General features: G+C 39.6%; 1 protein-coding gene across 2 annotated transcripts in view; it reads left to right on the forward strand.

Annotated features, from left to right (window-relative positions):
* The window catches only part of epha6 (eph receptor A6), a 77,568-nt gene that overhangs the window by 11,262 nt on the left and 39,791 nt on the right, over positions 1–26,515 (forward strand). For both annotated transcript variants that reach the window (XM_006780317.3, XM_006780315.3), the window contains 5 exons: positions 4,718–4,782; positions 21,230–21,358; positions 22,412–22,561; positions 22,643–22,804; positions 22,904–23,132. In XM_006780317.3, the coding sequence (XP_006780380.1) occupies positions 4,718–4,782; positions 21,230–21,358; positions 22,412–22,561; positions 22,643–22,804; positions 22,904–23,132 (735 nt within the window). The remainder of the gene's footprint in view (positions 1–4,717; positions 4,783–21,229; positions 21,359–22,411; positions 22,562–22,642; positions 22,805–22,903; positions 23,133–26,515) is intronic.

Genomic DNA, 26,515 nt, shown 5'->3' on the forward strand with positions numbered 1-26,515 from the left:
TGAACCACCTGCAAGGACACACACGCACGCGCACACACATATGCATGCACGCATATATGCACGCACACATATATGCACAGACATATTCTGCAAACTACTACTTAAAACACAGTTTGTCTCTGCATTAGGCTTTCAAAAACAAAAAAAACCCCCAAACCCTTCTGGCCTGTGCACTTACTAGACAACAAGAATCAGAGGTCAAAGAAGGCTAAGCAACAGAGGTTCTTTAGTTCTTTACAACATAAAAGTGTAGGATGATATTCTTGCAAATGGAAATCTTCAAAGGAAGGTGCAGACAGTTAAGTGAGAAAATGGTAAATGCGTATTTCCTTACTTATCAAGCAATTGCAAAGCCTCTTTCAAAAATTCATGAGCTTGAAGTGTTCTTCTCCCCTGCCTTTGTCATCATTAGGCGTGTCTCGTTGCGTTACTGTCACCTGTAGACTAGTGAAAGACTGGGAAATCACTGAAAGGAATGTGCATCACATCGCCTTTTTAAAACAAGGACCGACTCTCGGAAAAACAGCCCCATGGCACTTCTGAACTCCACAGAAAACCTCTGAGATGAAATAGCTTGCAACATAACTCCTGTAATGTGCAGACACCCAACGTGTCTCGGGTAAAGGAAGGACACAGGAGATCATTACACAGGATATTGTTTTACAGTTAGAAGCAGAAGTCCCCGATCACACTTTTGATCCCGTTCAAACCATCTGCTATGGGATAAAAAAGTGTTACAGCATACAGAAATATTAGAGCTCCAACAGTTCCAGTTGCAAAGGTTTCATTGGCCGATCAAAGGAAATGTAACCAATCAACGTAATGCTTAAAATTACAGAACATACTCAAAACAGCCTGCCTTCAAATAGGGACAGCTCTTGTAAGCCATCAAACCCTTTCATTATGTTGCAGTGAGATTTGTCCCAAAAGCTTTGCAGAGCCACACCGTACATCTCCCAAAGTGTGCCTCTACAATAAACCGATAATGCAGAACAGCTTCAGGTTATTATGCTTCTAAAGCAATGCACAGACAAAACTAATGTGATTTGGACTCCTGATTAGTGATTACCAGTGTAATTGTGCTTGCGTGAAAAACAAAAACGGTGTATCAAATTGCCTCCACTGTGGTCTTGGACAATTATTTCCTGGCTCAAAAGATAGTTGTGGAAGTTAATAGTTTCATTCCCACATTGCTATGCATGTATGTTTGTGTGTGTGCTTGGCTTTATGTATATGTGTAACAGACAGAGAAGGGACTGCAGTCAGCTGAGCCTGAAGAAGTCACTTGGATGAGTGACGAAACTTTTCTCCCACTGAAAACGCTGCGTCCAGCTGAACAGAATCAACTTTTTGGGACAGAGAAGGGAGTTACTGGAAAATTTTGTGCTGCCAAACGTGCCGTGGAACATTGCTCATGATCATCAAAGACTCTTCTAATTTGGTCCAAATCAATATCTTTCTGTCTCCCTTGGTCTGTCTCACAGGCTCCCTCCCTACATCTCTCTATGTCCTCCTTTTGAACAGAGGCAAGGCCACCTTATTATAATTCAGACCTTAATTACCAGCTGGGAATCAAGGCTAAATGAAGTCTCTGTAAATACTAAAGTGGTTCATTAAGTCTCCCTCAAAGTGTATCTACTCTGGTTATCTAACTTGTTCTCAAAACAGTCACAACCCCATTAAATTAGTCCAGATTTGGCAAAGTCCGCCGTACACTAGAGTGACAGGTCGTCTGAAGATGTGACTCTTTGGTCTATAATGTCGACCACTGAAGTGGGACATACTTTATTGATAGAGATTGTAATTAACTGGCTGTGTGGAGACAAAGGAAATTGCACATTCATCATATCAAATTGGCTCAGGGGGCTTAGCAAGGGCCAGATAATGGCTCTCTTCATGCCTGAGCCGTGACCAGAGTGCAGACAGCGAGGGATTGCTACATTTGTATACACAATGCAGCTGTGGATTCACACAAATAAACAGTTGTTAACATGCTCATGCAAAAACACCACCACTAACACTAATGCTGAAATCACACTGCTCCGTGCTTTTGTCTTTTCAAATGGTCGCTGAGTCAGATTAGCTTTTAGAGCATAAACTCTTGGCGTGACTCCATAATGGATGTGCAAAGGAGCAAAGGGACTGACCTGACGTCATACTGCTAACATTTTTGCATGTGATCACAGCTAAATGAACAAACACACTGTGTCGGAGGTGGGCTTTATCGCTTTCTTTTTCACTCACAATAGAGAGTGAGTGCGCCTGTGGGTAGGCGCTGTGACTATGCACACGCAGAGGTGATGTCACAGCCATAGATGGGATTTCATTGATTAATGCTCTTGACTGGAGGGGGGAACTGTTGTAAAGACTTGCAGAAATGGGATAAAATGTTGTTTCTGTCTTACCGTGCTATTTTTATAGCAAGAGCTCTCCGTGCTGCCATGGGTCACCGTCACTGAATACAATACACCTGTGAACGTTGTCAAATATTGCCAAAGAAGAAATTAATGGGCACCCCATTGGAAGTATGGAAGCACACTGTGAAGTGAATGTGAGTGCCTTTCAGCGTGAAATCATGGGGATCTCGCCACTTGCACCAAAACTCTTCAGATTTTTAACATGTTCACAACTTATGCACAAATTCTGCGTTTTTTGTTTTTTTTAAACAAGGAGGTGCATGAAGAGGACACTAACCCATACACTACAATTATCACATACATCATCCCAGCTTCAACACACCAGCATTACTCTTATACTGTCAGGGGTGTTGTTCTATCAAGCTCATGTCATAAACCGGGGGGCAAAGACAGGAATGCCATTTTAGGGGAAAAAAGTATTTTAAATGAATTAAAAAGAGAAAGGACCTGTGTAATCAGCAATCAGTAGTCCAAATGACTCCATGGGTGGAGAAATGGTGTGTGCCAGGTGTGTCACACATAAGGCTTGAGGGTCAGAAGTATCCCAGCAAAGACTCCAATCCAGCCCACTGGAGGGCTTTGGAAGGATGATAAAAAGTTTTGGACTTTTGACTGTATTGTTGTAAGTTTTACAGCATTTCACAGATAAAGACCTCCCTCAAACTCAGTTATACTACAAAAAAACAACAGATGAACAAGTAAATGGCATAAAAGTTCCTGTTTTTTCACTATTATAACAAACCAAAAAAAGAAAAAGAAAAAAAAAACAGGATGTTTACTTATGATTACAAGACAGTCTGTCCAATGAGCTAATTTTACACAGTAATTTCTTATTATTTCCGCCCAAAGAGTCATGCTGACAGATGTTTTCCATTTATTACAGGAACATTTCTTTATCTTGTAGACAAACTGACATGCTGTTGAAATTGCACTTCTTTCACTCATAATAAGATATCTCAGGGAATAAATGTGTCGTTAAACATTGTCGCACTGACACAAAGGTGAGTTTCACTCGTCTGGCCCACTTAACATCAAAGTATGTGGCCCACAGTGTAAAATGTTTGACATCCCTGGTGTATGCAATGTTGTTTGGTGTACAAAACCAAACTGGAAAGCATCAAAAACGTGTCACAATGAGGAGAGCGACCCAGCAGCTGAGCTCTGAGGGCTTTTCTAAACAGGGGTGCACATAAGTGGTCCACAGGTGCGCATATGCTGTCAAAATAAAAGACGCGCACCAGATAAGAAGTTGCAACGTGCGTTTGCGTACATATAAAAGGCACTGTTTTTGTCCGCTAGAGTGGGATTTTCACGGCGTATTCTGCACCACATCTCTGTGCGTTCATCATTTGTTTGAAGCCAGCTCACCTCCTGCAACCACTTTTCTGAGAATACGCGCTTCTTTTGTGGTTCGGACTCCTTCTGTCATTTCTTTGGAGGTGGAGGAACACCAAAGCAATTGCTTAAAGGAGCTTCTTCGACATTTTTAAGAATTCTAAACAAATGTCTGTCCTCCTCCAGAAAATCTTATGTACGCAAACGTGCGTTGCAACTTCTTATCTGGTGTGCGTTTTTTATTTTGACAGCGAATGCGCACCTGCTGACCACTTATGTGCGCCCCTGTTTATAGAGCCCTGGGACATTGGACCCAGCTATTGCCAGTATTGGCTGATTGCAAACAAGCCACACCACCTTCCCAATATCAGCAGATGAGGAAAGCAGGGTGGAGTAGATCATCACACCTAAAACGTAATGCAGTAGGATAATGTTATAACATGTTACTGAACAATTCATAAATGATCGCACACTGACCATATATCTCTTAAGTAGTTTTTTAACTATTACAATTTTAATCTTAATTATTGTTTTGTTGAGTTAAATAAAGTTTGATAATACTTCCACCTGTCCCCTTTATTCCTCTTTGGCTCTGACCTCTGAGAAGGAGAGTATTAATTTTTCCAGACTTCAGCGAGGTAGAGAGCAGATTTGTGTTGGTGTTGCGCTGGACTTTCCTAAGAGCTGTTATTTCATAGGTGGTTGAATTTGATAAGGGCCTTACACTTCTGTCAGCTCCTCATTGACAGCTTGATAACTATTGTCTGCTCTCTTCCTGTTTTGTCACCTCCATTTCTCTTCTTTTTAAATTCACCATCCAACCTCTCTCACACACTCGCTCTCTTTCTCTTTTTGCTCTATCCTGTCATTCTTTGCACCTATGCTGTTGTTCTTTCACTTCTAACTTTTCTCCTTCATTTTACGAGACCTTTTCTTTTTTTTTTCCACCACTCTGCCCTATCTAGTGGTTCTGTTGGACACCACAACGGTACTGGGAGAACTGGACTGGAAGACTTATCCTGTCAATGGGGTGAGTGACCCTGGTATTTCTTGAATTAAGGCTATTAACTGTTTAAGGTTTTTATTGATCGAAAAAACTTCTGATACCCCCCTCCCCCTCCTTTTTTTTTTACATGGTAGACCAATGATGGCTACAATTTGAACCTCTCTTGTCCAAAATCAAATACTTGAGCCACAGCAGACTAGATTTTCTTGCATTTGAGTCAAATGAAGACAGGAGACAAGATCTTGTCTCTTATTAAAAAAAAATCCTGTGGGCATCAGGCGGCGTGTTTTATACGGCAGCCTTCCTGACAGCAGTTAGAGCAATGTGACATCCACTGAAGAAGGATTTGGTGACTTGTGGGAGCACAAGGGAGCACAAAACACAGCACAGCAGGGGTTAAGAACATATACTAAGTTTGCCCCTAGAGGAAGGTTGACTCAGAGGCAACAAGTGGATACTGGGTTTGGAGGTGGACAGCAAGTGACAGCGTAGCTCGCAGGTCAGCCGTGTGGCAGATGTCATGCTGCAAAGGAGCGTACATACTCCACCTATATGAGAAGGGTGTACTGGACATACACACACAGCTACAACATTAAAACCATTGACAGGTGAAGTGTACAATACTGATAATCTCATTAAAGTGCAATATTGGGCTGCAAACCATGGCTCTGACATTTATGCGGATGAACCCATCACACTAAAACCACCGGACTAGAGCTTTGTTAGTCCCCCAACAACATTAGATGAGAGCATGGGTAGGAGCAGTAAGAATGTAACTGAATACATTTACTTAAGTACTTGTTTAATGTACGTGCTCTTTAAAAAAAAAACAAAAAAAAACATTCACATGTTATGCTTCCTTTTGCTTTTGTTGTTGTTGTTTTTTTAAGATTAATTGCATAGTTATAGATCAAGCTACCTACCAATCAGCAATTAAAATCATCAACAGCTGCAACATTAAAGAGATGTTCACTCTTTAACGTATTTAATCAAAAATGATGCTCCAATGATGTCATGTATATGATTCTGAAAAGGAGCATGTTTACTTCATGTACTTTAAATATATTTTAATTATACAATCTGTGCATTTTTAATACAATAATTATTTAAATAAAAAAAATCTAAGTACTCTTTTTCTGCAATTCTGCTTTTTGAATGATAAATCTGTTACACCTCATTAAAAAAAATCCTGGCAAATCCAGACAATATGATTTCCAGACTTCTGAAGGCTGTCTAACCATTATTAGTAGTAATGATAATACTAATAATAAATATTATGTGTGAATTTTGCTGCTGGTACGGAAAAAATCAACACACTTTAAAGAAAATCAGTAGACATGGGAGCTGTGTTTGCATCAGCAGTATGGTTGATGCAAACACAGCAGCCGTTTCTGTAGGCAGCTTTTCAAAACTCGCTGTGCTCATTTCACACGTCTGAGCTGGTTTGGAGAAAGCAGAATGTGTGTACCAGTTTTCTTAAAAAGAAACAGGGATACTGTTACGCACAGAAATCTGATCCATCCTCGGGATTTCTGATTACTGTGTGGGCGTGCACATCTGCGACTTAAGTGATACAGGAATATCATTACTTCACATTCATTTGCTTCTATTCAAAGAAGCTTCCACAGGGGAAAATGCAGTTTCACTCAAAACTGGAAGTGTAACCCTTTAATCAGATAACTCAAAGTACCTTCAGTGCATTTAAAGAAATAAACTTAGTGCAGTTAGGTCTATATATTATTGAACGCAGGCATAATTTAAAATTTTAAAGTGCAGACTATCAGCTTCAGTTTGAGGGGCTAAGGAATTACAGCCATTATTAAACAGCTCCCCTATTTTCAGCTTTTGTCTTTTTGGAAAGTCTGATCTGGCTTTTCTGTTTAGGAGAGCAGTCACTAGTTTGGTAAACTTTGTGTTTTCTTTATGACAGACTTGAAAAATGGCATATATACCATTGAAAAGATCCTGTGATCATCACTGTTTTTTTTCTGTGGCTGTCTTTTTATGTTGCTCTGATCACCCATATTTTTTTCCCTCAAAATATGCTAAATTGCTAATTTGGCCACTCCAAATTGTTCTGCTTTCTCTCTCTAATGGATTTGTGTTGTTCCTGCAGTCTAAATAGGGACAGTTTTACTTGCACTGAGGTCTCCTCTGACCACATGTTGATTAACAGAAACACCTCTCAGATCAAATAAACACTTTGAATCATCTACAGACCTGTTAACGGCTTAATTTATGCTCAAATAATGAAGGAATAGTCAGCACCTGTCTGAGAAACAGCTTTTGAGTCAGCTATCCAATTACCAATAAAAAAAGAGAGACTGCATATAAAAATAGCTTTATTTCCCCAACTGTTAATGCAGTTAGCAACACAACAAATACATTTAAGTTAGAGCTAAAATGCGAAACGTGTTTCAGCATCAAAAAAATATAAGGACCCTATAATTTCCCTATAGCTGTTTAGATGTCTTGTACAACATAACTTAAGAGTAGGTGCATCGTGAGCCAGTCCATCAAGAAATAAGTACAGGTCTGCTGAAAAGTAGACGTCCATTCTCAAATACATGGTCAATGAGCAGCTCTCCTCTGACCCACTTCCACTTTGTACCGAACTCTCTGGATTTATCAAATAAATGAAAAGACAGCTGCTAAAGACTAAATACTCAAGTATTACACTATTAAAGCTTCATATATAACATTATTATTTATACCTTGTAACTATGAGTAAGTAAACATGTAGAAGTCCACTCTTCCTTTGATTTAATTTATTTATGCAATTAGATATTAATTAGGTACACCTGCTGCTCAAATGGTTTAAGCAAATATCTAATCAGCCAATCACATCGCGTTCATTAAAATTTAGGTATGTGGCGATAGTCAAGATGACGTGCTGAAGTTCAAACTGAGCATGACAATGGGGAAGAAAGGTTTAAGTGACTTTGTACATGGCATGGTTGCTGGTGCTAGACAGGCTGTCTGAGTATTTCAGAAACTGCTAATCTACTGGGATTTCCCCACACAACCATCTCCAGGGTTTACAGAGAATGGTCAGAAAATATTCAGTGAGCAGCAGTTTTCTGGCTCAGAGGTCAGAGGAGAAGAAAGACTGCTTCAAGTTGATAGGAAGGTAACAGTAACTAGAATAACCAATTGTTATATGCAGAATACCATCTCTGTTCTCTGCACAATAAAATAAACCTTAAAGAAGATGGGCTACACCAGCAGAAGACCATTTTTGGAGGCACATTCAGGTAGTTGCGTCAGAATTTGGCTTAAACATCACAAAAGCATGGAGCCACTCTGCCTTGTATCATAAAATCCAGGCTGATGGCAATGTTGTAATGCTGTGGAGGATATTTACTTGGCACACTTAGGGTCCCTTAGCACCAACTGAGCATTGTTTAAATGCCACAGGCTGCCTGAGTATTGTTTATCATTTTTCTAATAGTGGCTTCCAGCAGGATAAAACACCATGTCACAAAGCTCAAATCATCTCAGACTGGTTTTTATGAACATGACAATGAGTTCACTGTGTTCCACAGTCACCAGATCTCAATCCAGCAGAGCAGACTGGAAAATGGTAGAATGAAAGATTTGCATCATGGATGTGTTGCTGAGAAATCTGCAGCAACTGTGTGATGCTGTCATGTCAATATGGACAAAAATCTCTGAGGAATGATTCCAGCACCTTGTTGAATTTGTGTCGTGAAGAATTAAAGCAGTTCTAAAGGGCAAAAGGGGATCTTACCCAATAACAGTTTGGCATATCCAGTGAAGTGTCCAGGGAGTGTGAGCACTGCATTGTTCACGTTTGTTATGTGTATCTAATTCTCTCACGTATGTCGATTATTAAACCACATTTATCAAATATAAAATAATACATTTGAATTTAGTAAAACAGCACTTTGAAGCTGAGACCATTTGTGAAATACTGAAGATGCGATTAACCAACCTCCTGAAGCCCAGAGATCTTAATTTAACAGAGTCTGGTTTTCTCGGCTTTTGTTGTTTATAGAACATATGCGACAACATTTATATGCAATGAATACAGATTCAAACAAGCCATTAAAATATCTAGAGATTAAACTAATTTAATTGCAGTATATGATTCTTTTAGGTCTGAGCCGGAAGGAGAAGCGCTGCTGTAGATTTCATTCTTACAAATATTTCATCGGGGACTGAGCAACCATCAGCAGCAACAATAATTTTTTCATGACTTCGTGTCTAATTCGAGACACAAAGTGGTTGTGGGGTGGGGGCTGTTTGTGCTTTCAGGCTATTATTAAAAGTGTAATAAATCCTTTGGAGCAAAACCAATAAATAGCAGCAAAAGGCTGAGATATTTTCAGGGCCAAATACCAATATTGAAAAAGCTTCTCCTCCCTTGCACACAGCCTAAACAGCATTTTTGCTATGGGGACCAGCAATGCCATTAATTGGTTGAACAAAAACACAGCAAAACTCCACCACCTAGATTCATATCAAATCAATAATTCATCAAAACTACAGAGATTTAATGACATTTTCATAACACCACTCTCTCCCTTCCCTTTAGTCTGACAATGACAAATTGCCTTGTTTTAATCAAAACCTCAAATCTCTTAGCAGGTTGAGTGCCGCCTCCGTTGTTTTTAATACAATGCTATCTGTCTGTGCAGTGTTGTTAGGTGTGCGCATGTGTGCACGTGTCATTTATCTTAATGTTTCAGCACCTATGAACATGAACTATTTATTCTCCGATTTTCACCTTAAGGGGAACTCCAGATTAACTTTTATTTCTGACTTTGTGCACTAATTACATAAATTCCTGTTGATGTGTTACTAAAACATAGGTGGTTTTCTAAAAATAAAAACATTGCATGTGATAACCAAAAACTGCTGCCCCATCTTGACAATCATTAAATTAACCTTCCTTGTTAACACCTAAGGAATACCAGCTATCCTGCTCCTTTATTTGGAGAGAATATGATGGCAGTCATCACAGCTGCCAATACCAAAATATCCTTGGAAGTGAGCTGAAGTGAAAATGGCCAAAAGTGACTCATTATTTGCACTGGCAAAAAAAAAAAAAAGAAAGAAAAATCCTTGGGGGCATTTAGATGCTTGAGTCCAAGATACAAACCCAGCCAGAAGTTTAAATCAGTTCTGTACTTCCTTGCATGGTGCAGCCATTGCCTATGCTGGCTAAAGCTGGCATAACTGCAGGCTATGTATTATTTTTGGTTTTCATATTTGGTTAAAATCAGCGTCTTTGCATTTCTTATGATTTCGTTTTTTTGTTATACTTTAAAAAAAAAATGTTTTTTTACACTGTTTCTGCTAACTTTCCTTTGTCACTACATTCTGGGGCTCCCTGTCTGTCTTTAAGTTACTTTTTGTTTTATTTATTTGTGTAGATTTTGTTTGGGTTTTTTTTTACACTTCCTCTCCTTGTCTTATTGACATCCTCTAATTTCCTAATAGTTCCTGCCTATTAGTTCCCGTATGCAGTCTTATGTCTCTCTTTTCAGGTAGTTTCACAATTTGCTTCCCACTTGTCTGCCCTCGAGTTTCTCAAATTCTTCCATTACCTTTAATCTTTTTTGTCTTTCTGTTCTTTTATAAACTTTTTTTGGTTGTACCCAGTTGGCTTCTTCTCTGCAGTGACTCAAATATTTGTCCTTTATTTATTCATTATTTAGTATCCTTCTTCTGTCTTTTTAACTTTGAAACAGATATACAGAAATATTGTGGAAAAAAATGAAGGAATAAATACTCACCCTAGTGGAAGCATTTCAAACACCTTTTTTATAAAGAAAAAACAAAAGCCTACACTTTAGATACATTTTCAGTTTGTTTCTGTATTATTCTTAGTGTAGCTGTCATGGAGGAGGACCCAAATGTGGACTATTAAGGCAACAGGATAAACTGAAAAGATGCCTTTATTTAAACTGACAGAAAAGTCCAAAAACCCAACTAAAAACATCACAACATAAAAGACTCTAACAATTTTGGCAGCAAAAACATACAGAAGTAAAATAAGACACTGTGAGAAGGACTGAGAGAAAAACAGCTCTATATATACACAAGAGAGCAATTAGAAGAAGTGAACACAGTTGGGGCGAAATGAAACACAGGTGAAGAGCATCTAGGTAACGAGACAAGGAGGAAATAAAGTTCAACAAAGCACAAGAGACAAAGGAGTACCAAAATAAAGCAGGAAGTAACAAATGGGGGTGGGGGGCAAAGACTTAACAAGGGTACTGGGGGGGATACACTAGACTGAAACACAAAGAATTAAATGTAAATCAATACTGAAGATGTAGACAGAACCAAGAATTCAAAAGTAACAAGAACTAAAGAATAAAACCCCAAAGGAACCATAAACTTTATAAAACTCAAAACACAGGGACCCATGACTATGACAGAATTCTGACTAAAAGTCTGGTAAGGTGGCCAAAGATCAATAAACTTGTTCTTATCATAAAGAAAAGATGTTTAGAGCATCTGAAATACTGCTATAAATTGCATTCACTTTATTACTTCTCTACAGCACAGTGTTGCCCTGGGCAAAGAGATTTTAAAGACTCGTGCTCAGTACATGTGAACTTAAACTATGCCAAGAGTGTTTGAAAAAGAATCAAATTCCAGTGCAGTTGAAACTGTGGGAGTCACTATCGAGCATCATTTGATGGTGGGGCATCCTTTTCTGACGCATGGTCACATGACCACATGGTTTGACAAGAACATAAGAAAATTTTATAATTAACCTGTAAATAAAAAATACTGTAAATAAGTGACCCTATGAAATTGTAGAAAGGTTTTTTTCTCAGGTTTTATGAAGGTTTCTGATTTTGCATTTTTGTTGCCTCAGGGCAATATGGTGCGATGAGGGATATTTCCTGTGGGAAAATGTCATGTACTTGTGCACATTTCACATGTTGCTGGAACAATTCAGTTAAATTTTGTTCTATTCTAATTTAATTATACACGCCGAATCACAAAAAGATCAGATGGCATTCAACACAATTTTAAACGCAAGTGAAAACATGGTCCCAAATCCCAAATTGTCTGTAAAAATCCAAAAAAGAAAACAAGAAGAAAGGGCGAGCCAATGGTGGTATATCTCAAAAGTATGAGAAGAAGAAGAAGAAGAAGAAGAAGCAGGCCCACAGCCCCCATTTCAAATCAAAATCTCCTCTTGGACAATGCATCACTCTGGCCAACAAAATATGACAACCCAATCGGTCGGGGCAGATGGCCGCCCTCCCTGACCCTGGTTCTGCTTGAAGTTTCTTCCTGTCAAAAGGGAGTTTTTCCTTCCCCCTCTCACCACATGCTTTCTCACTTGGGGCCATTTGATTCTTGGGGTTTTCTCTTTATTTTTTTAGGGTCTTTACCTCACAATATAAAGCACCTTGAGGCAATAAAGGTTGTGAGTTTGCACTATATAAGTAAAATGGAGTCAAACAAGGGAAGATGTAGGGTACCTGGGTGCACAGATACACCAAAGTGATGCGTACAAAGTGTAATGTGCACCTCTGTTTTATAGCACAGAAGAACTGTTTTGTGAAGTTTCCCACGGAGTGACAGGACTGTCTCACAGCATTAGAATCAATGTGACATGACACTGGACAATATGAACCTAAGCCTTGTGGAGATACAGAAATTCTCTTATTGCTGCCATATAATCTGCATCATTATAATTGCATTGATAACATTCTCTACAGCATTATTTCATCTAATAATATTTCTCACAGTATTGATATTGCATTAAAGTTGTTTATTGAAGATGTCCATTTGAGGATCTTTCCATTATGTAAACTTTTATTACAAGTATGGTTAGAAGTATTTCATACACATTGCATATTTGTGCTTATTTCGAGTTGATGTTCGGTTCATTAAGGGTTTTAAGCTTCACTGGCGTGATTGTCCAGGTGATACATGCTGAGGGAAACTGGAACATAGAAGGATAACTGCAATGCATGTTTACAATACATATAACACATATAATCTAGGAATGTGTCAGGCCTGAGGCCTTAACTCCTTTGGTGTCTTACTATATTTTACTCTACTTGGCAACAGATGACCAGAGTCTATAATTAGCCCCAGAGGTCCTGAGGGCTCGAAGTTTATTACCTTGTATGGAAGATGTTATAGAAAAGAGAAGTTCTATGTCTGCTTATAGCTATTAAAGATGTACAAGATGTACGATTAACTGTGACTAATGTCTGGAACCAGTCTGGAACCTGGTATCAAGTCAGATATGTAAATATGTTTCAAGTGTTTTTCAGATCTTTGTTTCATAATCTTTTGAGATGTTTGGAAGTTTTTCTGATGTTTTTATTGCTTTTGCACAGTTGAGTTATGATACATGAGTTAATTATTTTCTCTATTATTATGTTTTGTTTTGTTTTTTACTATTGTTGCACAACATTGCCTCTAGGTAACTAAAAATATCTTGGAGAAGGGGTGTCTGAAATATAAATTTTTTTGTTTTGGCAATAAAATGGCCCAAAGTGAGTCAATAATTGATGTTGAATAATTTTCAGCATGTACCATTGAACTGTGTGCAGAAGAGGGCTTTAGGTATATATCCTAGGACTGCAGAGGCTATTTGAGTACAGTGAGCTCATTGTCATGTTCAAGAAACCAGTTTGAGGTGATTTGAACTTTGTGATATGGAAGCAGCCATCAGAAGATGGACACACTGGATCTGATGATCATAAAGAGACGGTTGTCAGTTGGTACTGAGCGGTTCAAAGTGTGCCAAGAAAATATCATCATTACCCCAACAACAGTCTGAACTGTTGATATAAGGCAAGATAGATCTCTTCTTGCATATTGTTTATGCTAAATTCTAACCTTACCTTCCAAATGTTGCAGCAGAAATCAATACCTATCAGACCAGGCAACGTTTTTCCAATCTTCTGTTGTCTAAGTTTGTGAACTGCCCATATGAATTGCAGTGTCAGGTTTCTGTGTACTGATGTAGCAAATCTGCTTTAAGATTTGACATGTTGTTCATTCAGAGATGCTTTTCTGCATACCTTGGTTGTAACATTTGGTTATCTGAGTTACCGTTACAGGTCGAAGCAAAGACCTGCCACCAGTAGGTCAACCATTACTCAAACCAGTCCATCTGGCACCAACAACCATGTTCAAAGTCACTTAAATCACATTTCTTCCTCACCCTGATGTTTGATTTAAACCTCAGACACTGAGTTGCTGCTATTTGGTTCACTGATTAGATACTTGTATTAATGAGAAGCTGGAACAGTTTTACCCAAGGAAGTGGTAAAACTTCCTTGTTTGTTGTTCGTTTCTTCAGTGATTCAAGAGGTTTTGTCAGCATTAACTTCTTGTTACACTTCTTTTATGACTTTTTACTCTCTGTTTTCTCACAAAGTGTGCCATCACTGACTTAAATAATTACATAAGCCATATGTTGGCAAGGAAAGGTCCAGATCTACTTCTAATTGAGGACATTAAATAGAAATAAATCTGCAATGAATGTTTAATTTTCCAGCTTAATTAAGTGCTTAACGACTTAGTTGGCTCTAAAAAATATATATATTTTAGATTGAGTATTAATGCTGCCAAAGGTGAGGTGCACTTCACCATTTGTAAAAAAGAAAACTTTCTTCTCATGCATGTAAGCCTGGTCTTCGTCCAGCCATCAGCTGATTTGAAAGATGATGTTTGTATCTGCAAGGCAAAAGTTCCATCTGAACCAAGCTGTCAAATTTCTGTCAAGAGCTCAGTACATAAACTGCTGGAAGCAAAAAAAGAAAGAAAGAAAAACCCCAACATAGCAAGTTTTCCATTCTGAAAATCTCTGCAAAATAAAATTGTTTTTCAGCTACTTTTCAAGCAGTTGCAGAGAAAGCTTAAGTGTGTCGTAATGCATCATTGGTGTGTCAAAACAGGAAGCGAACACTACTTAACCGAAAATATAGGAATAGTTTGTCAGGCATCGTCCGGACAGGCTTTGGAAAAGATATACTGGGATATACACCAAGCCCCAGCCTCACCCACTGATTCATGTTGTGCACAGCAGCTCTCACAAAAACAGCTCCCAGCAGTTGGAACCCCTGGGGTGGTGCTAGTAGGTGCCCCAGACTGCATCTAACAGCAGCACATCCTGTGGGCATTTTGGATGGTGGGGTGGAGACTCCATTGTTCAGATATGGGGAGTTTGGAGGCTGGATAGCATTCTCACTTGCTGATGTTCCTTGAGCCATTCCTGAATACCATCCTGCTGGGCAGGCCAAAACCGTCGGTGAGAAACATGGAAATGGGTAGTATGCTGAGTTTGCAGTAATTTTAAGGTTGTACAAGTTAAGGTAACATCAACATACCTTTGGTTTTATTGTGGCTGATCCGTGTACATGCACAGACTGTGCAGCTAAACTGACCTGCGGGGCTGTCCTCACTGAGGTGTCCTCATTCAGATAAACTATCATCAATAAAATGTTGTGTTCAAACACCTTTACCGACAACATCCAAGTTGAACTGCTTGTTTTCTCTTTAAAAAAAACATATCATCATTTAAAAACTGGATCTTTATGTGATGATATTATGAATTACTCAGGTAATCTTTGTCTAAATCTTTTTCACAGCACTGCATATTTTTATATTTGTTAATTTTAAAAGAATTGATAGCAAGAACATTTTAAAACATTATGAGCTGTTCAGCTGCACAGTCCCGATAAACATTATTAATTCCTATGGATGTAATTGAGCAGAACTATTTCTAAAGGTACATCAACCACAACCCCAAAACGCTTGAATACATTGATATGGCCACCATACTAAATTCATGTAAACTGAGCAGGTGCTATGTATGTCTGTCTCAAGCCTGAACAGGTACTGCGATTCTTGCTATAAATAGTGATGAAGTATTACATGGTGTTTTCCATCCTCCTCCTCCTCCTGTCCTTCTGATAACTATCTGTATGCAGATTGAAGTCACTGGAGTTGGAGAAGGTGTATCTGGAGGACCAAAAGTCAGCCACGTGTGTAATAGTTGCAGGTCTTGTAGCATCAAGCTCAATGTGATGACAATAAATGTGATTTCAGTTGTATTTCATATTAAGCGAGAGCACTTTTAATGAAATCAAATGCCGTAGCCCCAAACTAAGTATCAGTATTTCATTGTATGGTCCGCCTCACTACTAAGCCAGCAGCAAGCATTTTTATGAGGCAATTGTCGTATTGCTCCCTCACACTGCAACATTACTATGAGTTCGGTATATTAATTAGATCTACACTTTGTACACAAAACCTACTTTCTGCATGCCACAGTCTGCTAAGCTTTGGACTAATAGGTAGAGCGATTAGTAGGTGCATATCTGATTGCCTCGGAGAGCGTGGGTTGCAGCTCATCTTTCAAACTCAGGGTTTGCATTTTTGTTTTCCCTGCACTGAACCATGCCACATCCCAAGGGTGCATTTTAGAACACTGAGGCACACGGAGTGACAAATCACCATTTTCTCTCGTTTGTATGCATAATGGAACTCCAATTACTTAATGCTGATCTTATGCAAACCAGAAAGTCTGCTTCTTGTAATAAGATACTCAGTTTCTGTTTTAAGCTTTGTAAGGAGGGCAATGTAATGAGGATATACAGAGCACCGTATATGGTGAAGAAACTTCCCCGATTTTGTCTTTACGTCTGCTCAAAATCTTTTAAGTGACTGATTCAATGGCATGTGGCATAAGTCCTGCAGAGGCCTTGCAACTGGATGCAGTCGAAGCATTACTGGAAATGTGTGAATTTTGGATTTTTCCTGGGTAAATACATATAACAAACAGGGTATGTCTGTGAATCATTAAACATATTAATATTACCTCAGAGTCCCCTTATAAAATTACAAGCACAACATATTTGGGAGGCCAGAGGTCCAAATGAAAGAGGGATTGAATATGATTGATTAATCGTTTGGCCCATGAGTGTCACATAGAGCTTATTTAGATGGCTTAATTAATAGAAGATTAATTGCTTCTGCACACTCCAGTCAAGGTTAAAGTGTTGTTTAATTATTTATATTTGAGAACACTTAATCTGTGACTTGCCTGTGTGTGTGGATATGTGTGAGTGTGTTTTAAAATGTATGCATATCAAATTCTCAACACAGGAGCACTGCATATTATTTCTTTTTTCTTTTTGAACACCCAATTTTGTGGATGTCACAGATACAGTTTTACATAATGGCGAAGTGTGAAATCAATAACCAGCCACAGAGATTTTTCAGTGTAGACACTTGGGCTTTCTCACGATCCCCACGCTCTGGTCTGTGACCTGGAAATAATAGTGTGCAATCATGGAGGAAGCTTCAGCCCCGCCACCCTTTGAAGAAGAGGCAGAGGAGGCTTCCAGAGTGAGGCTTATTGGATAGTGACTCCCTTGCAGTCGAAATCTGTGTAGAAGTGCTGTCCAAAATCAGGGATTTCTGCAAAGCCTGTATTTCCAATCCAGAACCATTGTATCTGGCCAACATGAAATGCCCTATTTTGTAGAATTCTTCAACTCTCGCATATATATGCATTTTCTCTTATCTAGGAGATACAGTAAAGTCCCCACTATTCCATAAGGCATGCATAAAGCCACTTGTTTTTGTCTCCCTTCTGATAGGACCCACAGTAAGGTATTGTTGTCAGGAGACACTGGTCACTGTTGAGAAATTTTAAAAAATCTAAACCTTTCATGATATGACAGTATTTATTAACAGAAAGTCTTTAATACGGTGCTAAGATGAGGCTTGTCAAACGCTTCACTTTTTTATTGGTTTTTGTCTGTGCCATGAATACATTTTATGAAACAGACAAGTGTTAAAGATAGAGACAGAAAGAAGACAGAGATAATGTTCAACAGTGCAGATCTGAAACGCAGTGCAGTGCAAAAGTCACAGTGTGCCAGTGGTTTTGGGGATGTTGTCAAAATGATGGAATTATGAATGAGGAAATGTACTGTCAGATTTTGATTCACCGTCTAGAAAAAAGTTTGTCTGCCAATGACAGACAATCAAAACACACTGCCAAAGCAGCAAAAAGAAACTGAGGACTATGCTCCCGAGAGCCCAGACCTCAACATCATTGAAGGAAAACAGCGTTGAATGTCCTTCAAGAAGCCTGGAAAACTATTCCAAATAACTGCACCTATTTTCCATTTGCTTGCAAAATATCTAGACTATAAGAAGTAGCTACAGTACGGTACTTCTGTTACACAGTTACACATTATATTATTAGCTACCCTTTTGAGTCAATCTCAGATAAATTTGGTTATGAAAATTTACAACTGATTGAATTGATGAAAATGCTATTAAGTTTGGTTTCTGTAACACTGCAGTGACATCAAGGCGCTTGGTATTTTGAGGTAGAGACCCTACAATGATACAGAGAAAGCCCCAACAATCAAACAACCTCCTATGAGCAAGCAATTGGCGACAGTGGGAAGGGGAAAAAAATTTAACAGGAAGAAACCTTCAGCAGAACTAGGCTCAGGGAAAGGCCGAGCGGTTTGGGGTGAGGGGAGAGAGACGGGGGGGAAAATGGAAGCATGTGCTATATATGCATGTGGAGACTGAAAAACCTGAGTGAAGAAGAAATACTTACTGCATCATACGAAGTCCCCAGCAGCCTAGGCCTATTGCAACATAACTAAGGGAGGATTTGGGGTACCTGATCAGTCCTAACTATATGCTTAATCAAAAAGGACAGTTTTAAGTCTAATCTTAACAGTAAAGAAGGTGTTTGTCTCCTGAATCTAGAAGCTAGAAGCTAGATCTAGAAACTAGAAGCTGGTTCCACAGAAAAGGGGGCATGAAAGCTGAAGACTCTGCCTCCCATTCTACTTTTAAAACTTCTAGGAACCGCAAGTAAACCAGCAGTCTGAGAGCCAACTGCATCTTTGGGGTGATACAGTGCTATGAGGTCTTTAAGATAAGGTGGGGCTTGATTATTCAAGACATTGTATGTGAGGAATTTAGGAAAGAGGAACAGGAACAAACACCACCCATCTCTCTAAGCAATGCAGACTCTGCACCCGGGAGATGCTGCGGTTGATCTTTTCTAAGTTCAGTAATCCAACATTCAGAAGCAGGTCTGAACTAAAGAGCAGCTTTGTTGCTTAGTTTACAGGTCATAAAGCAATTTACTGTAAAACAGGAACTCAGGAATGCTAAATCAGGTGACAGGGAAAACTCCAAACAGACGGCTCACACAATCAGAGGGGATAAGACGACAACAACGAGGACAAAGAATTAAGGAAACTGAGGACTTAAATACACACAAGGAAGTCAGGGAGATTAAACACACCAGGGAACACAGATGATCTAAGTCTGACTAAAGAGACAAGGGAAGAAAAACTGAACACGATGCACGGATAAGTGACTATCACAATAAAACAGGAAATCACTAACACTGATTCACAGTGATATGACAGAGGCAAGAGAGAGCAAGAGACAGCGAACGAGACATGGAAACATAGGGACAAGACAGAGACAGACTAAATATGAAAGGGAACTAACTCAACTAAGCAAGGAGCAGAGAACTAAGCAAACTCAGAAGCATAAGGAAATACTTATCTTAAACCTCAGTCCGGAAATAACTAATAGTCTCAGGAAAACACAAATTACTGTCATGGTCGCAGACCCAGGATCATGACAATTTGACCTTTTGACTTTTAGTCACAGAAAAGAAATTATTTTCTTTTAGCAAAGTCATTTACAGAATGTCTTATCACCATTCATACAATAGAAATAATGATTTACATGCTGTAAGTTTCAGACTCAAGTCAAAGCACTGGCATGTCTTCAGTGTGTCTCATGTTCTTGAGTTATAACTACATGTCCAGCTGTGCATCTGGCACAATCACAGCTGCCCATGTAATGCCACAGGAGTTGTGAGAAAGAGGATCTGTCAATAAATGTTAGGGCTTTTGAAGCTCTGATCATCACACCGTTAAAGCGGAGCAGACAAATGAGAGCCTGGCTGATGCAACAGCTTGAAAACATTGGTGAGAGAATTTGTGTCTCTCAAATGTCATGTTTCTATACAGATTAAGTTTCACTACAAGCAACGAAGGCTTATATACATTATACAAAGCAGCTCAGAAACTAGATCATTCACGAGTGCGTTTACTATAATATCCTAATATAATCTCCATTTTAGCACATTTGATGCCAATATGTTGCTATGCCAATATAGTCCATACCCATATCCATATCAGCTAATCCTCACTAATCCACAAATTACTGATGGTTTACAGTTTTTCTGATTTTGTAAAACACTAAATCCCCTTTTCAAAACCAAATGCTCAGTGTCCTTAACCAATTTATTAAATCACTCAAAGCCTTAAACAATTTATAGTTAACAAGTTATTGACTCATCCCCCCCCCCCAAAAAAAAAGAAATCAGTAAAACACATTCAACAGTGATGTATTGTACGTATGATGCGTGATGGTAACTACAAGTGGCAATGGTAAGTCCTGATAAAAGTTAAAAGTTATGGATGTGGAGGAGGTGAGGCGATGGATGAGGGAAAAAGCAAGGCCAGTAATTTCAGAGGAAATTTAATTAGCTGTGACAGACCAGGTCCTAGTTGGTGGAATGACAACGAGGGAATCGGGACAAAGACTAAAATCCAATCTCAGCAGATGCTCTGTGGCCACCATTATCAGGAAATACAGAGAAGACAACAGGTCCTTTAAAACCAGGCAGTGAAATACAGAAACACAGAGGTGCTAAAGACAGTTTCAGTTTTGAAGGCACCAACAAGTGTCAGCCTTTTATCTTTCAAACATGTCCTCAGCTCAGCATGGTGCACAAGAAGGAAGTGTAGGGCACTCTCTTTGAGGAGGATGACAGCAAAGTCTGCCCTGTGGCCTGGCTTTGACCTGATGCTGACCTTATCAAATGAATTGCATGTTGCCTTTGATTTTACAGTTAAATTTAGAGTCTGTAATGTCCTGTCATGTCTCAGTGTGACTGATAAAATCCAAAGACGATTGTGTCATGAATGTGTTTGTGTTTTATTTTGACTGTGTGTGTGGTATAAACAAATTGTTTTGCTTTAGGGTATCTTTTAGCTCACCGGGTTAAGCAAGCGACCCATACGACATGAAGCTAATGGAGCAGCGCGGGTTCAAGTCTGCCCTGGGCCATTTGCTGCATGTCTTCCCTCTGCTCTCACTTTCCTGTCATCTCTCCCCTCTGTTTCTGTCATAATAAAGGTGGAAAAGTACTAAAAATATGAAAGAAAGATTTATTTTGGCTTTGAGTATGAATAAAACGGGTTTAAAGAGATTCTTTTGATTACCCAGAACAGACACAGGTCTTATGAATGTAGTTTGAACACTTTGTTTATGTATACACCAGAATATTAATTTTCTAACAAAAATACTAGTTTTATTTTGCAAATGATAGAGTTAAAGTGTCGTGACACATTGCACATAATAACTTTATCCTTTTTTTTGTTTTAATCAGTGGGATGCTATCACAGAGATGGATGAACAGAACAGACCTATACACACCTTCCAGGTTTGCCATGTAATGGAGCCAAACCAGAACAACTGGCTGCGGTCTGGGTGGATCCAGCGACAAGCTGCACAGAGGGTCAGGACTACATCACAAAACTTGTGCAAAGACACACACTTGAATAGAAATCTTTGTTTGTGGTTTTGACATTGCCCCCAGGTTGAGAAAGTGTCACACTCCCTGGAGGAAGTTCAGTCTTCTATATAACCTACTGGGAAATACAGACAAATAGCTATAAAAACTGACACTTTGCTTGGGAGAAGGACCAATTTCTATTACAGTCAACACAGAGTCTATTGTAACATATAGCAAGATGTCTTCAGTGCACATTGGCTGGTGGGAAACACAACTGTGTTGCTGCACCAAGTTTCACATTTACCTCTTTTTGTAGACTGAGAATTGCCCGCGTACAGACTGTTAAATCAATGCACTCGCTCGAGGGGACTGAGCCGTCTGGCATCGTGACTTGAAATAGTGGCTTCTTGATAGAAGAACGATCTGTCCACTGAGCTTCAGGGGAGGAGTAATGATTAGCCAATCAGTGCCATGGGCAAGACTAACGCCATTGTCAAGCTGTTTAAAGGCATCGTGTGCCACCACAGCGGCCTGCGCTCACTCGGCTTCTCCACCCTTGAGGCACGGCTACTGCGCAACAAATGGAGAAACATGCTGAACTGTTCTTACTTTGCTCAGTGTCGCTCATAAAAACAAGTTTGTTAGCATGGCTGTGCATCAGTATTAACTTAAAAATTATGCAAGATTTTAGTGGATATGTTGATCTAAAAACTACTTGGAGAGTAATAAAAATAGTCAAATGAAGCACAATTTGAATGTAAAGCGATAATCTTCTTGTTTCTTATGGGGAAGGGGATTTTTTTTTGTATGTGCTAATAGAGTCCTATTATGTTTGCATTTTTGCTTGTACAATATCCCCTTAAAGTGTGTCCTCTCTTCTTCCCAAAACCATTTAAATTTTGTTTGTAGAAGAAAAAACGGAGTTACGGTGATTTGAAGAGAGCTTGTGAAATGGGCTTCATTTTGTTAAATAAAGGGCTACACATAAACACACTTGTATGAAATTATTGATGGTTATTATACTGACGTAATTGTTTAATCTATGTTCTACCTCAGGTACATGTGGAGCTGCGTTTTACACTGAGAGACTGCAACTCCATCCCTTGGGTTTCTGGTACTTGTAAGGAAACCTTCAACCTCTTTTACCTGCAGACAGACGGGCCGCTCCCCGACAGCACACGCTTTCGGCCTACTGACTATGCTAAGGTTGTCGTGTTTTTATTCTTGCCATGTGACAGAACTGTCATTGTGTGACTTTACGTGAGTAAAGCGTGTGTTTGGTTTAAGGTGGACACCATAGCAGCGGATGAAAGCTTTACACAGACCGATCTTGGAGATCGTGTCCTTCGGCTTAACACCGAGGTCAGGGAAGTGGGCCCCATCACACAGAAGGGATTCTACCTGGCCTTCCAAGATGTGGGAGCTTGTATTGCTCTTGTGTCTGTAAAGGTCAGTGAACAGGGTTGCATGACTCAGTCTCGCATAGACTGTACTGAACTCAGTATTACTTCTTTAACCTGAACACTGTGTTTTCCTCTTTCACATAAGGTCTTCTACAAACGGTGCCCCTCAACTTTAAGAAACTTGGCCGCGTTTCCTGAAACAGTGCCACAAATGGACTCATCCTCTTTGGTGGAAGTGAGAGGTTCGTGTGTGGAGAACGCAGAAGAGAGGGACACGCCCAAATTGTACTGTGGTGCTGATGGAGACTGGCTGGTACCACTGGGCCGCTGTGTCTGTAGTATTGGCCACGAGGAAATGGACGGCTACTGCCAAGGTGAGAAGCAGCTCGAGATGTATCTCTGAGTGTGTGTGTGTGCGTTTGTGTGTGTTCCTGTCTGCACTCATTTTAGAGAAGTATGGTATGCTAACAGTGTGCTAAAAAAGCAAAGAGGAGAGAAGAGAAGAGAAGAGAAGAGAAGAGAAGAGAAGAGAAGAGAAGAGAAGAGGAGAGGAGAGGAGAGGAGAGGAGAGGAGAGGAGAGAAGAGAAGAGAAGAGGAGAGGAGAGGAGAGAAGAGGAGAGGAGAGGAGAGGAGAGGAGAGGAGAGGAGAGGAGAGGAGAGGAGAGGAGAGAAGAGAAGAGAAGAGAAGAGAAGAGGAGAGGAGAGGAGAGAAGAGAAGAGGAGAGGAGAGGAGAGGAGAGGAGAGGAGAGGAGAGGAGAGGAGAGGAGAGAAGAGAAGAGAAGAGAAGAGAAGAGAAGAGAAGAGGAGAGGAGAGGAGAGGAGAGGAGAGGAGAGGAGAGGAGAGGAGAGGAGAGGAGAGGAGAGAAGAGAAGAGAAGAGAAGAGAAGAGAAGAGAAGAGAAGAGAAGAGGAGAGGAGAGGAGAGGATGCGTCATGCTCACAGATCTCCAGGGCCTCCCAGACATCTGCAGGAGTTTGACTTTACAGGACTGATATTCCCTCCTCTCGTTCTAAGATCCTGCATCCTTGTCTGATCCTTTCCATCCCCATTTCTCTTCATCCCTTTTCAGCCCCACCTCCCCCTCATCATCTTCTCGTCTCTCTTGTCCACTTTGTTTACTCTTCGCTTCACTCCCCATTCTTTCTCTCTTCTTTTATTTCACCATTTCAACTCACACTCTCACTTTCCTTCATTGCCATCCTTTTCTGCTACGTGATCACAAACAATGCAAATAGGAAGGGATTGTGTGTATTACTTCAGAGTTTTCGGAATCATTACTTTGGCTCTCATGAGATCCCTCTCTGGACTCTGTCAATTATGTGGCTGAAATGGGAAAGTAATTTCTTGTAAAATGAAACCGTTTGTGGATTTCTGGTATTTAGGTCTGGTTTTTTGCCCTTTGATACATAAAAATGTACAGAAGCTTCTTGTTAGGATGCTTCATTTCCAATTAGTCCAATCAAAATAACCTAAATGTGATCCACTGAACAGATTACAAAGGACTTAAAGAAACTGTTTACTTGTTTCAGATGGTCTTTGGCCTGCTTTCTCAATTAGACACTGATGGAGGGCTAGCTGGCTAATTGCCTTCATTTGTTAGTTTCACAGCTAATTTAGCTCACACCTAGTTTTTGCTAAACCTTTCTTCAACCTTCCCTTTCATTACAAGACTCAGACTTACTTGTAATTATGGCAGGAGCTAAATTAAGCCGCAGTGCATGATTACAATTGAAGAGCACTCCGTGTTCCTTACTACATTTTATAGACTTACAGCTGATTGGGGTGAAATTCATGTAGTAACCCTGTGGTGATGTAGTTACTCAGAGCATTACAGAGAGAACTCCAGCAGTCATTAGTACAGCTGATATGTAGGATAGGCTCTAATATGGCCTTTATTTGGTCCTCGGGTGTAATTTTTTTTTTCTTTTTATCTTCTTCTCTTTTATCTTCCTTTTATTTATCTTTTCACTCTCGCTCGCTCTCAATCATCTCAAGTTAAACAACACAGAAGCCTGTCAGGAGAGATTCCCAATGAGACGCCAGCTTAGGAGCAGCACTCTCATGGTGTCCCTTTTATATGTTCTCCATCTCTGCTCTCCTTTTTCATCCCCTCTGGCTGCCAGTAGTTGCTTCTCTCAAATGTACTCAACACACTTGGCAGTTGAAAAAGATGTCTGTGTTAGCGTGTTTTATCACAATGTCTGATCCTCACTCTAATAAACCTAAACTGACAAATGCTGCTTACAAATTTAACAAATCAATCAATCAAATTAACTATCCAGAGATATGAAAGAACTGTGAAAGAAGAGTAGTGATGAAACGCACTCACCAGCCACTTTAATAGGTATACCTACTCAATTACTTCTTAATGCGAATATCTAATCAGCTAATCACTTGGCAGCAAGTCAGTGCGTTAAGGCATGTAGACATGGTCAAGGTGACCTGCTGAAGTTCAAACCAAACACCAGAATAAAGAAGAAAGGTGATTTAAGGAACTTTGAACCTGGTTGCTGGTTCCAGACGGGCATTTGTGTACATCAGAAACTGCAGATCTGCTGGGATTTTTCCACAAACAGTCTTGAGGGTTTACAGGAAAGGGTTTCAAAAAGAGAAAATATCTAATGAGCAGCAGTTCTTTAGGCTGGGATGTTGAGGGATAATGGCCAGACTGCTTTGAGCTGATAGGAGTGCAACAGTAGCTCAAATGACCACTCGTTAAAATCAAGGTAAGCAGAAGAGCAACTTGTTGAACCTTGAAGCAGATGGGCTCCAGCTGCAGAAGGTCTCACCAGGTGCCACTCTGATCAACTAAGAACAGGAAACTGAGGCTACAGTTCACGCAGGTGCACCAAAATTAGACAGTAGAAGACTGGAGAAACCACACCTGGTCTCGTGAGTTTTGATTTCTGCTGCAACAGTTGGATAGCTAAATACATCAAACATCATAGATCCATGAACGCATGGATGTATCCTGTCTTGTATCCTGCCCATCTGAACATAGTTTAAACACCACAGTCAATCGGACAGTGTCCATCCCTTTATGACCACAGTGTACCCATCTTCTGACAGCTGACTCCAGAAGGATTATGTGCCATGTCACACAGAACAAATGCATGTTATTGAGTTGACTCAGTAACATGCATTGGCTTCCACAGTTACCAGATCTAAATTTAATAGAGCACCTTTGGGATATGGTATAAAGAGAGATTTGCATCTGCCAAATCTGCAGCAACTGTGTGATGCTATCATGTTACTATAGACACTGATCTCTGAGGACTGTTTCCAGTACCTTGTTGAATCTGTGTTATGAAGAACTAGTTCTGAAGGCAAAAAGTTGCAACCATGGACTAGCAAGCTGTAACTAATGAAGTGTTTTTCCTGTGATTTCTTTAGCAGCAACATCAGCTTTAGCATGCATGGCTGCATGCACATAATACTTAAGCAACAACCATGGTGACATTAAGGTTAATTAATGCGAGTGCCGATGAAGGACATGATGCAGTAACTGAATTCTCATATGTGGTACATCCTGCAATCAAAAGCATCGTAGGCATAAAAAAAGCTTCAACATATAACAACAACATCTTAAAAATTAATTAAATGGTTAATAAAATAACTAATTAAATTTCAGTTGTTAATAACTTTTGCGGGCTGTAACTGTGGAATATTTCAAAATTTAACTTCAATTAGTAAAATCAATTAGTAAAATATTTGATCAGGTTTTTTTGTGATCAGCTAATCGAGTAAGTACTACA

The sequence above is a fragment of the Neolamprologus brichardi genome, chromosome 1, assembly GCF_056152115.1.
Source record: "Neolamprologus brichardi isolate AB-2024 chromosome 1, ASM5615211v1, whole genome shotgun sequence".
NCBI lineage: Eukaryota > Metazoa > Chordata > Actinopteri > Cichliformes > Cichlidae > Neolamprologus > Neolamprologus brichardi.